Raw genomic sequence first — 9,494 nt, forward strand, 5'->3', positions numbered from 1 at the left:
GGTTGAGCCCACTTCAAGCCTAAGATTTTATCCGGGGCAGAATAAAAGCGAAAGTGAGGGGGAGGAACAGTGAGGAGGAAAAAAAAAAAAAAATTACAGGCCCACCACCAAAGCCTTACATTTTAAAAAAGGTTACCTTCACTGTTCAGGAAGGGGGTTAGGGTGATGGGTGGGAGATTAACTAATCCCTGCCAGGGCAACCCCATTTGGCTGCTTCTGTAGTGGATACTTTATGGGGTGGCACCAGCCAAGCCCCTGGGTGACCTGCCGAGGAACACAGCCAAGCAGGTTTAATTAGATCTGAGACACAAAGGGCTATTCCCTCCTTTGATAACAACGAGGCTGCAAGTGCCCACGATAGCAGGTGAGAAACAAAGGCGGCAAAACAGAACCATAATTGAATCCTTCCCCTAGCTGGTCGGTGACAATGATTTACTTGGAACCTGGGAAGTGGTGGCTGGAGCAGGAAGGAGCAGGAGACTCTGCTAGAAGCCAGCGCCAGATGATGAATTACTTGCGGGCGGGGGGTGTGAGGGGGGAGGTAGCAAAGTCTTTGTTTTGTAGCCCAAGTTTACCCAACTATTTATCACCCTTCACGGGGCGGGGGCTGCCCTGCTGTAGTCTGCTGCTCCTGGACCTGGGCCTGGTCTCCGGCCTTACACCCCAGGAATCCCCAGTTTCCCAGGTACCACACACACCCCTGGGGAGTGGCGGTAGCAGATCTGTGGCTCTCCGAGCTGGCGGGGCGCCGCCACCCAGGCCGCAGTACAGGGCACCCTTCAGGCCTTCAGAGGAGGGGAGGAAGTGGGGCGGGGCGGGGGGGGGGGGTTAGGCAACGGCCGGCCCTAGTACTCCGAACTTCCCTCCACCCCCAAGGGCGAGTGCTTAAGGGTCGATTTTGGAGCCAGGGCCAGCAGAGATGAAGTGTCAGGCAAGTCCACCTTTTGGCCCACCTCAGAAAGAAAGAGCCAGCGGGCAGGCAGGACGTGCCCCCCACCCCCGCCCCGGCCAAAGTGCTCCTACCTGCTCCCTCTTCCTCCTCCGTCCAAGATAAAAGCTCAAGCCACAGCTGGCTGCGCAATTCGCCACCTCTCCTTTTCCCAAAGGGCCCAGGAGCCCAGATGGGGCCCCGAAGGTGCTGGAGGAGGGAGTGAGAGGAGGGAGGGGGTGGCGGCCGCGGCGAACGGCTCCCTCTCAAGGCTCGGCCCTCGGCTCGCGCCTCAGTGCACCGCCGCCTCTCGGGCCTCTTCCTCCCGTCCGGGCGCAGGGGGGCGCCCGGGAGGCGGCGTAGTCCGCGCCGCATCGCTGTCGCCCTCGTCCGGCTCGGCCGGATGTAGGTGCATGGCGAGCTCCTGCAGCACCGCCGCGCGCCCGATCTGGTCGTTGCGCCGTTTCTCCATGATCAGGTCCTCCAGGCTCTGGAACTCGAGCGTGTGGCTGCGCTGCGCCGAGAGCTGGATCTGCAGCCGGTAGGGCTGCTTGCCGATGCGCAGCTCGCCGCCAATCTTGAACTCGCGCTTGCCGTAGCGGCACCAGGCGGCGAAACTCTCGGAGTTGCGCCAGCTCAGCTCGCGCTCCTTGGCGCCCACGTGTGCCAGCGCGTTGCGCACCACGGCGCCCGGGCTTAGTGGCTTGTAGCGGTACAGGTCGTTCACCACGCGGCCGCGCCGGCCCTGGCTCGCGTCGGTCAGGAAGCTGTTGCTCACTTCCAGCCGGTGCAAGTGCACCACCTGGAAGTTGCCCACGTATACAGCCCAGTGCGGGTACTGCGCCTGCGACACGAACTCCACCAGGTCGCCAGGCCTGCACTTGTTGAGCAGGTTCTCGGGCGTGTAGGTGCTCAGCGCCGCGGAGCCCGGCGAGAAGCTCTTCTGGTAGATGCACTCGTCGCGGTAGAACACGGAACACTCCACTTCGTGCAGCCGCGGGTCGTACGGCTGCGGCGGCGGCAGTGGCGGTCCGTCGCCGCCGTCGGGCAAGCCGTCGCCGCCGCCGCCGCCATCCGGCCCCTGGGGCGGCGGCTGCGGCTCCACGTCCTCATCGTCGTTGGAGAAAATGTAGGAGACCCCGATGCGAGGCCCGTCGTCACGGTCCACGCCAGTCGGGTCGGCCGTGGGAACTTCCTTATAACTTAGGTGGGTCAGTTTCTCCACCTGGTTGCCCATCACGCTGCGGATACACGTTCACACAGCCGAGAGGGGAGAAAGCGAAACCACCACTAGGGTCATTGGCACGGGTCCCCGGACAGGGGCTGAGGCCACCTGTTGGAAGAGGAAAGCAAGGAAGCCATGTAGGACCCTCCGTGAAAGGGACGATTTCTTAAGAGAAGGAAGAATGGCTGGGGGCCCAGCAGCTGGAGCCATTTTACGGGGAGGCTCGGTTGCGGCGAGCCTTCCCTCATTTCTCCACCTCTAGGGTCACGGTCACGCGAGGCCGGGCAACTCTAGCTCTACCCCGCCCCCAGCACTTCACCTCGCCCGGGCAAAAGCCCATTGCATCAGCAGCTCCAACAGCTTCCGCCGGCGCCCTACCTGCCGAGCCCAGGCAGGAGGGAGTAAAGACGAGAAACTTTACTCCAATCCCCCTTTTCTTCATCCTCTTTTCACCCCTGGGCCCTAACTTAGTCCCTGAGACGCCCCCCAGGCCTCCATCCTCGGGGAAACCGGCGAGGATCCCGCAGATCGTCCGGGGCAGGTGAACCACCCTACCTGGCTCACCTGCGGCGCTCTCTCCACCCGTCTCGCCCGCCCCTCCCCCGCGCGCCTGCCCTAGGGCTTCGGGTTACCTGCGAAAACTCACCCGCAGAGAGGTGGAGGCCTTGGGGAGTTTACCCCTCCCTCCCCCCCAACCGCACCTTGAGACTTCTAGGGTGAGTTTGCAGGTGTGGGATCCGCAATCCCTCCTCTCCAGGCGCGGGTGGCAGCGAGGCTGGGCAGCGGGAAGCGACGCATGTCTTGCCCCCGCGGGTACGTAGCGCCCCAAGATATGAAGGTGGGGGGCAATACCTGTTTACACCGACCCCCTCCCTCCTGCAGGGACTCCTGTTCCCCCTCAACCTGCTCTCGGGGGTAGGTGGGACGCGAGAAGGCGGAGAAGGAAGCAGCCAGGCTGCCCGGCGGCGGCAGCTCCGGCTCGGACCCGGCGAGCAACAAGCGCCGGAGCGGGAGGGACGGGATTGTAGATCCGGCTCCGGGCTCCCCGGGCGGGAGCGCAGCCCCTGGCATTTAAAGAGACAGACGCTTGCTCCCGGAGCCCAGGTCTTTCCCACACGGCGCAGAGCCTCCGGGATCCCCGCCCCCGCCCCGCCCACCCGGGCCGCGAGGCTCCGCCCAGACCACGCCCCCACGTCGGAGCGGGTTTAAATCCAACTGGTAAGTAATCAACCGGCGGGCGAGCGGGCGGGCTGGTTGACACTGATCGCCGCAGTCTGCGCTAGCCACTGGGAATCCTACTTGCCTTCTTAGAGCAAAGGCTTGCAGTGGGGGGTCTTTGCTGCTTGCTCAGTTTGTATTTTTCCCAGCTGATGGCTTTAAGAAGAAATTGGAAGGCATACGCCACCTGCCTTTGCAGAGATGAGAGAGAAAATAAGAGTTTGGTGTTTGTTGTGTTTCTTCTCTTCTTTCCTAGAGTACCTGGAGAGGGAGGAATAGTCATTAGGTAGTAAACAGACGTTTGCTTCTTTTCTTTTCTTTTCTTTTCTTTTCTTTTCTTTTCTTTTCTTTTCTTTTCTTTTCTTTTCTCTCTTCTCTTCTCTTCTCTTCTCTAGATTGTATTTCTTGCCAGAGGTCACAGAAAAGAATGTTTTGCTAGGACAGCTCAGTTTAGAGGTGTTCCTAGAACGGGAAAAAAAAGCTCACAGAAAGGAAACAAAAAAACAGAACAAAGACTAAGTTGCTGGCTTGCTTTCAAGCCCTGCGCTCCATTTATTAGATGTCCCTGGAAGTTAGCACAAAGTTGATTTCATAATCTCTTTGTTTCGAATGTTACCAGGTCATCCGGTAGTGAGAGAAAGCATTCAGCTCTCCTTGTTTTTCTTGGGGCTAGGGGACATAGGGATTGTCTAATTGTCCTTAAATTGAAAACAAATTAGCAGAGGCCCCTCCTAGATGTATTTCCTATTTGCTGGTTTACAGAAGGAAGTGACAGGAGAGGAGCATTGCCTATTAACCTTCACTACCAGGGGACACTTCCTCCATGCTGATTTTGCTTTTTGTTTCTTTGTGTATGTGTGTTTTGTGTTTTGTTTTGTTTGTACCTAAGATGCAGGTTACCAAAATGTTCTTTGTCTTTTAAAAAAGAATAGGTCTAGATTGGAGTGGGGGTGGGGCATTGTTAATAGACAAGCTTAGGCAGTCACTGGAACACCAGACTAATGCGTGGTGGAATTAAGAATGCAATTTAAGACCTCTTCTACCCTGTTTTCCATCACTGTTTCTTTTAACTAAATTTTTCCAGGTAACGCTATTATTTATTCAGTGTGCATACCAACCAGTGGAAACAGGCATATACTAACGCTACTGCGATCCTTTTTAGTTTGAGAGAGAGAAAAAAAAAAAAAAATCAATCTACTTAGGTCCTTTTGAGCCCGAACGATCAATATTGGTGGGGCTGTGATGGAAGTTAGTCCTTCAGCAAGTCTAAAATCACAGTACAAGTTAGACCAAAAAGAGACTTCCGTGTGCCTGCTGTGAAGATTAAATTTAAATATTTTCTGAACAGCCTGAGGCACATGTTCTGAGGTGCTGCTGTTACCTGAAAGCTTTGTGTCAATGTAGGTACCCATTTTATAGGGAGGGGTTAGGCTTCTAGAGGCAATGGTGACTCATCCCATGTCTATTAGACTGGGAGACTTGTCTTATACACCACACGTTCATTCTACAAGTTCAACAGGCACCAGCAGTGATAAGGCCACTTTGCTCTTAGCTGCTACTGGGTAGGTAGGTTGGCTAGGGATGGGAGAATCCATAGAAGGATGCGGTGGTATGACAGTTTGCTGCCAGCACTTTGGGACAAAGATCTAATAATTAGGAAACCACACCTCGTTGTCTAGATGTCTGTCCCCTTGTCTTGAGGAGCTCTGTTCAGGTATGTGATAGTGGCTCAGCAATGTTTCTTCAACTGACCAACTATAAAGTCTCAGAGAAAACTTGTGCTGAGTCATTTTTATATCCCAATGCTTGCTTGGTACTTAGTAAGTGCTCAATAAATGCTTGATGGATGCATTGCTGGAACCTTGGCCATCACCTGCCTCCTGGGTAGCTTCTGTTAATTCCTGTTTGGGGGTCCCAACTGCCATCTGATCATCTTGGTCAGAGGTTGTATAGGGCTCCCAAACATACTTTGCTCATCTCCAATAATCATTTAATTAATTACACTTGGGAAATCTCATGTTTTGATTTCCAACTTCACTTGAAAAAACTATATGAGCCCATCAGGCCCACGTTCCACGATAACATCAAAGAGCTAGAACTAAGTGATGGTTGCCTTGGAGACAAGATGTAGACTCCAGTTGGCCCCAGTCCTGTCCTACCACCTCACCTACCTGGTTCCTTGATCGACCCAGAGAATCTCTGTGTTGGCCATCTCTGCCATTCAAATTCTACCACTATCCCTTTTATCACTTCATTATATATAATTCAGCAGTGGATCATATACCACCTGGTATTATTCTTTGATTCATGTACTTAAAATGTCTTTTCTAGGGAGAGCTTGATTGAAAACATGTTTCTTGAAGACCTACTAGGTACCTCCTTGTCTTACCCACCACATATTCATTCTACAAGTTCAACAGGCACCAAACCAGGTTTTATACATATTCATGTCCCCATGGAACTCAGTGTAGTGGAGGAGACAGAGAAATAAGTAGACTTCTTAGGACAGTATGACATGTCCTGAAGGAAGAGGAAGTAGAGGGTGCTGAGAAGTTTCAAGGCATGTGGGTATAAAAATGAGTGTCAAAATGCCTGCCATCAAGGGTATTGGACTCATGGGGGTGACACAACCCTAGATTAATAATGACAATGACCAGTGAGCTCTTGACTCTATTATTCTATTAAATTTAGATAGGCTAGATGACTTCTCCCAGCAAGCGGGACAGTTTCACAGGTCCCATTGACTTGGAGGCTTGTGCTCATAACCACTTTGTTTTAAGATTTGACAAATTCTTGAGTTTTGCTGATTTTACTGGGCACCAGAGACAAAACGCAGTAGAAAAAGTCCTTTCTCTGATGGCATTTATACACTGACAGGGGGAGGGGTGGCAAGTAAGTCAATGAATTAGGATTTCTGAGAGATAAGGGCCATGAAGAAACTAAAATAGGGTAATGGGATTAACTGTGGCTACAGAGAGGCTGTTGGGGTGGTGACCTACTTTGGATAAGATGGTCAGAGATGGACTCCTGCGGAAGGGGAACTTGAGCTGGCCTTGGCATTCCCTTCACATTCCTAACCAAGGTGGGAAGGAATTGGGATGTTCAGGAGAAAGAAAGGAGCCAGTGAGCAAGGGGCTGGGTTGGGAGGTACAGTCAGAGAGGTGGGAGGCTTTCAAGTTTGAAGGCCCTTGGAAAATGGACCAGAAAATTATGGGAGAGGATGCACGTCCAGTAGAGGGGCCAGGCTGCGTGAGAAAAGGCACTCCATGCAAATGGAGCCTGGCAGGCAAAGGATGAAACCCCGTGAAGGCATCTTCCCAAAGAGCAGCCACTCACTGAAGACATGTTCATTGGATTTGGATTCTCAGCCACACCATAGCTTCATCCCCCCAGCCCGGCAGTGACCCAAAATGTCACATCCCACACACCTTCTTGGAGGAGGCGCTCAATAAAAACAAGCTGTGTTGAATGCCAGTTAGTCACTCTCACAGTATCCCTGTCCAGAGCAGCAGGGAATAATCGAGAGCTGACATTTCTACCTGACAAGGCATGGGCACAGACTCTGCAGGTGTAGTGGTTTGAATGGCTCACTCCAAGAATGTAGAAAACAGGAGCACGAGGGCAGAATTATCTGATTAGGCAGTCTGGAACTCTGCCTGTTCCCCCGGGGTTGGGCCCCAGGCTTACAGTGGCAGCAGATAGCTGAGAGAATTTGCTGGAAAACAGGTTCCTCCACACCTTCTTATTTGGGGAAACTCCCAGACTTACCTGCACCTGTTACCCACTGCTGAGGTTTTGTTGAGATCGTAAGAAGTGAGCGGTAGCAGAATGGAAACAGGTGACCTGGGCTGGCGTCCTGTTTGCCAGGTATATGACCTTGGAGCCTCTGTTCTCCATTTGGCCTCCTTTCCCAGTCTCTAAAATGGGGCTGATGCTACTCCTTGTCTTATGAATCCTCCAGTGAGACCGTTTATGTGGAAGTACCTTGTAAACCCTAAAGACTGTGGAGATGCCAGGCATTATTCACAAATCATGTAAGAGCCAGATGATGATTTTAACATGGGGAGGAAAAGGATAACCATTTGTCATGGGAATGGTCTTCCTAAATTTCCATACCAATCCTGTGTTTTCACATTTCCCAGATGAGCACTCAAAGGCCCAGGGATCTGAATCTTGTGAGAGAAGCTGGATTCAAATCCAAATCCGGCTGGTTCCAAGTCTACTTTCCATGCTGCATCAAGCTGCCTGAGGAACACCAGCATATATGTTCATTCAGACATTGGCCAGGGTGTGGGCTGGTATGTCCTCTGGATGTAGAGTGACCACCTTGTCCTGGTGTGCCTGTGACGATCCCTATGTTAGCACGGGAAGTCCCATATCCTAGGCAAACTGGGACAGTTGGCTGCCCTACATGGATGTCATTGCCCTCCCTGAATCAAGGGCGTTCGTGGGGTGTTGCCGGGGTGGAGCAGGGATGGGACAGGAGCAAGGTGAGTCAGGTGTTTTAGTCCAGACCTACCTCACAGAGGTGAGGTTGTATACACACAGCAGCAACTGCATGAGCAGGGCCAGCCCATGAAAAAGACAACACAGATATCCTGCTTTGGCATTCATTCTTTTTTCTCTTTTTGTTATGGGCTCCTCCGCAGGAGGCAAGGGCTGGGTCTCTCTTCCCCTGTGAGCTGCTCTTCCCACCCTCCTAGGCTGGCTCTCTTGGGCTTTAAAACCTGCAGGAGTTTTGCACTTTAACTGAATTATTCCTTGACCTTCAGATTAAGGAAGGAATCACAGAAGCCGCCTAGTGGGAGTGGCATCCTTTTCCTCGCTCCCATATTTTATTTGCGTCCCCTCCCCCCACCCCGCCCCCAGACAATCAGAGCGGGATCTCCCCAGCAGGCTGGGCCACAGCTAGTCTGCCCTGTGGGTAGGTATGAAGACCAGATGCCCCGAGAAGGACTCTGGGGCGGCTACCCACCCCACCCACCCCAAACCATCAGCTCTCCGTGCATTCATTCACCCTGTGGCCAAACTGCGAGGAAGCTTTGAATCCTTTTTCCAGAAGAGGGCTCACCAGTGGGAAAACACGGAGGCCTGTCCCCCCCAGATCCTTGCTGTTTTGGGAGGCCCCTGACAACATACTGTTGATGTTGAACCGGAGAGTTTGATTTGTGCTCGGGAGTCTGAGCTTGTAGCTGGGCTCCTGCAGAAGCCTCATGAAAGATGCATTTCACCAGGCGGTTCCAGGGGAGAGACTGGCTTAAATTACAGCTCCATAAATCCAAATATTGGCATCTCTGCAAATCCAAATGTAGAGATTTCAAAAAAAGTCTAAATTCTAAGAATCTTATTTTGCACTTCTTGTGCAAAATGGGGAGGATGAGATATTTAGAGAGGAGACAAGGCTGTCAATAATGAGAAAAGCTTTAGCACAGCGAACCCAACCCCCTTTTCTTTCCTTGGGCATTCTTCATGCTTCCAGGGAAAAGGGATGACATGAGAGAGGAAGGCAGCATTTGTTCAGCTTGGCTTTTTTCAGGACAGATTAGGGGGACCACCCACCCAGGATTTGGGGTACAGGGCTCAACAAATCTGGTTGGTCAATTTCTGTCTGCTTTCCCCAAGCCACTTCTAGGCCTGGGACCAAGGGAACCCCATGGGGAACTCACCCCACTATAATCTGTTCACAACCCAGCAGCTCCCAGCAATCCCATGAGACTATGAGCCAAACCAGATCACTCCTTTGCTCAAAACCCTCCTGTGGCTCCCTATCTCCCCTGGAGAAGGGCCAAAGTCCCTAAAATAGTCCCGAAAGCCCTGGCCCGCCTTCCCCATTACCTCTCTGGCACCTCTTCACGCACACCTCCAGACACACGGGCACCTTACTATTCCTCTCCTGTGATGGGCATGCTCCTCTCTCACAGCCTTAACATTTGCTGTTCCTTCTACCTGGAACATTTCCCCCCAGATATCTTCATGGTGTGCTAGGTCTTAACTCAGATGATAGCTTCTTCGTATGCCTTCCCTGACAACTCTATTTAAAATTCCAGATGGCTTCCCATACATACCCCTTATTCTTTCCTGATCAATTTCTTGATCACTCAACTCATTTGTCACCTTTTAGGA

The 9,494-nt window shown here is 52.5% G+C and overlaps 1 protein-coding gene across 3 annotated transcripts; it reads right to left on the minus strand.

Annotated features, from left to right (window-relative positions):
• Positions 1 to 1,121: 1,121 nt before the first annotated feature.
• On the minus strand, positions 1,122 to 3,235 carry LRATD2 (LRAT domain containing 2). 3 transcript variants are annotated; one of them, XM_007076847.3, is made up of 2 exons: positions 2,855 to 3,235; positions 1,122 to 2,261 (listed from the first exon to the last, which is right to left on the minus strand). In XM_007076847.3, the coding sequence occupies exon 2, from the start codon at positions 2,163 to 2,165 to the stop codon at positions 1,221 to 1,223; it is 945 nt and encodes a 314-aa protein (XP_007076909.2). In that variant the 5' UTR covers positions 2,166 to 2,261; positions 2,855 to 3,235; the 3' UTR covers positions 1,122 to 1,220. The 3 variants fall into 3 exon arrangements, with proteins under 3 accessions (XP_007076909.2, XP_042829615.1, XP_042829616.1); XM_042973681.1 differs by having other exon boundaries at positions 2,800 to 2,859; XM_042973682.1 differs by lacking the exon at positions 2,855 to 3,235 and adding an exon at positions 2,786 to 2,803.
• Positions 3,236 to 9,494: the final 6,259 nt, after the last annotated feature.

Source organism: Panthera tigris, chromosome F2 (assembly GCF_018350195.1).
Source record: "Panthera tigris isolate Pti1 chromosome F2, P.tigris_Pti1_mat1.1, whole genome shotgun sequence".
In the NCBI taxonomy this organism is placed as follows: domain Eukaryota; kingdom Metazoa; phylum Chordata; class Mammalia; order Carnivora; family Felidae; genus Panthera; species Panthera tigris.